Source organism: Eurypyga helias, unplaced genomic scaffold, assembly GCF_000690775.1.
Source record: "Eurypyga helias isolate BGI_N326 unplaced genomic scaffold, ASM69077v1 scaffold37242, whole genome shotgun sequence".
NCBI lineage: Eukaryota > Metazoa > Chordata > Aves > Eurypygiformes > Eurypygidae > Eurypyga > Eurypyga helias.
Window position 1 is genome coordinate 1 of NW_010238571.1, and position 2,983 is coordinate 2,983.

The 2,983-nt window shown below is 51.2% G+C and overlaps 1 protein-coding gene across 1 annotated transcript; it reads left to right on the plus strand.

Annotated features, from left to right (window-relative positions):
* Positions 1-9: 9 nt before the first annotated feature.
* Positions 10-1,441, plus strand: MRPS34 (mitochondrial ribosomal protein S34; the record flags this gene model as incomplete). The annotated part of the gene is made up of 3 exons (XM_010147887.1): positions 10-189; positions 309-351; positions 1,221-1,441. Coding segments are annotated over 3 exons (444 nt in total), but the record flags the coding sequence as incomplete, so codon positions are not given.
* Between the last annotated feature and the right edge of the window lie 1,542 nt (positions 1,442-2,983).

The window sequence follows — 2,983 nt, forward strand, 5'->3', positions numbered from 1 at the left end:
GGGCGCGGAGTGGCGCTGCCGGTGCGGGCCTGGGAGGACGTGCGGAACGAGACCCGGCTCTTCTCGCTGCTTTGCCGCCTGCCGCGTTTCGGCGTGGGCCGCACCGTCACCCGCAAGTCCTGGCTGTGGGCGCACGACGAGCCTTGCTACTGGGTCATCACCAAGGTGAAGGCAGACTACACGGCAGAGGTAACCGCCGTCTCCGGGAGCTGTTGCGGGGGGCCCCGCCCCTCGGGGCGCGCCCCCCCCCCCCCCCCCCCCCCCGCCTCACCGTTGCTGTCCGCAACAGGTTCTCGTTTTCTTTGCAGAACATGGATCATGGAAGAGCTTGGGGCTACCTGACCTTCAGAGGTAAAACCGGCTTGTCTTCCTGCACACAAGGTTTGGAGGGAGCATCTGCAGCCAGGGCCGGAGAGTAACATCTGTGGGGGCCGGTGGGAGAGCTGCAGGAAAACCGCGGCCTTCTGGCTTGGGAAATTGGTTTTTCTCGGATCTGCTAGTCAGGAAAGTTCTCCCTTTTTTACTCTCAAATGCTGGGATCTAGCCCTCACAGAATGCATTTGTGGGAGAGCCGGTTTAGGTTGACCGTGTGGAAAGGCAAGCGCACTAACAAGGGATTAGATGAGGTGACTGACTGTTTTGAGACTTCAAAAGCAAGCCACAGGATGAGCACGAGGGTATTCCAGGTAAAATCAGTGAAACAGGAGTGATGGCAAGTAAACTTGGGTTACTGGGATTTTAAATTAATGCTTGGAGTTAAGTGAGTAAGTTTCCCTTTTTAAAGCTGCTTTATATTAGGCATACACTTTACTAGAGTTTCTGAAACATTTCCCATTCAAAGGTTTTAAAGGTTTTGGGTGTTTTTAACGTTAAATTTCCCAGGGAACCTTCATCAGTTTAGAGAGAACTTACTCTTGTTCCTTAGCCATGGAAACTGAACCAGAGAGAGATGAAATCACATTTTAAATCAAGAGAGGGATTCAGCCACCGAATTGGAATGGCTTGCCTGTAATCCTTTCAGCCTGTTTCTGGTCTGATTTCCAAGGAGAAAAGTGGGATCCCATAGTATAGCAGGGAAGACACTGCCCGAACTTTGAAAACTTAACTTTCCTGTTGCCGCTTTAGCATTGTTGATACCAGAGGGTCGTCACTGCCTGCACTTCCTGGTGCAAGTTTGCTGTTGATAGTGCTGTCGACTGATGTTCATTATCTTTTTGCAGGCAAAACTGAGGAAGAAGTGAGAGAGATTGACAGAGTCATGTACCATGACTGGCGTATGGTGCCCAAACATGAGGAGGAGGCCTTCAAGAAGTTCACCCCAGTGTTGGAGGAGACCATCCGGTACCTTCCGTACCCACCTCTGCTCCGAGCCATGACCCTTGCGCAGTGGCAGAAGGAGGGAAAGCCAATCACAGAGGAGCCAATGATTGATCTGGAGAAGGTCAAGGGCTCTCCCCTGCGGGGTGCAAAGAAAAAAGCACCAGGGACACGATTATAACAACATGTTCTGCCTCCTGACCTTCTCATGTGTTCTCACTGTGTATTAAACCTCATCTTATGAGACCCTCATGTCCGCTATGGAATTGTGTATCCAGGTTTCCTAGCTTTCTCCCCAGCCCTGTACAGTCACCTCATCTGAAAGGAAAGCTAGAGATAGACTCAAGACATTTTTTTGCCCTAACTTCAGTCTCAGTCAGTGGAGGAACCTTCCGGTTCCTTTACAGTCTCTGAGTGCAAAGCTCCTGTCATCCAGCTACAATTCTTCGGAGCGCAATTTCCTTCACAGCCTGAAAATTAGGTTTTTAAGGACGTTTTTCAGGTAATTTGGGTCTTACATAGATCACAGAAAAGTGACTGAGAATATCAGGTTATTTCACAGAGCAGCGTACAAATTACAAAATTAAACGTTTCCTTATTTCAGCGTGACTGTTGTAGGAAAACTCTCGTTTTTCTCGGCATGGAGGCCACTGTGAGGTCCTGCAGAGCTGTTGGCTTGCCAGATGCCGGCGCAGAGTCATCCTGGTTACTTATGTAGGATGGCAGTGGGAAAGACCGGAGGAATACGACTGGATATAAGCTTATCCAAGCCTACCCATCTCTCAGTCCCAGAGCTGGCTGTCGGGAGACAGTGTTTTGGTTGTAGTGGTAGAAAGAATACCGGATTAGCTCTTACTCCTCAGAGCGGATCGCAAATCACCACTTGTTGCGGTGCCGCGTGCTGCGGAGAACAGCGAAATGTGCAGCTCCTTCAGTGCAGTTCTTGGCATTTGTTTCCTCTTCGGGGGCTGTGGATTCTGCTGCTGTGTCAGGAACTGCTGGAGGGTCGGGTGTGGGGCACAAGAGCTGTTCTGGTCTGTAACCCTACAGATCAGCTCCCTGCAGAACTAGCTATTCAGTTCTTTTCTCTGACGTAATAGGCAGTTGAGGGGTGCTTTTCGGTTTGTGGCAGCGTCCTGGTATCCTGAGTAGCCTGTGATTTAGTGAGGTAAAACGAAAACTCGACTCCGCCCTGCCTAGTGGGCATGGCAGGACGGGATGAGGTGGGGCAAGTGTGGCCCCAGCCACCAGGAAATAGGCTGACACTGGGCACGAGGAAATGGATTGACATCAGCTACCTGGGCTTAGAATCACAGTCATAGAACAGTTTGGGTAGAGAGGGACCTTAAAGGACATCCCCTGCCATGGCCAGGGACCCCTTCCACTAGACCAGGTTGCTCCAAGCCTCATCCAGCCTGGCCTTGGACACTTCCAGGGATGGGACATCCACAGCTTCTCTGGGCAACCTGTCCCAGTGCCTCCCCACCCTCTCCAGGAAGAACTTCTTCCTAATATCCAATCTAAACCTCCCCACTTTCAATTTGTACCCGTTACCCCTTGTCCTGTCACTACAGGCCCTTGTAAAAAGTCCCCCCCAGCTTCCTTGTAGCCCCTTCAGGTACTGGAAGTAGTACCCTTCCAGTATAAGGTCTCCCCGGAGCCTTCT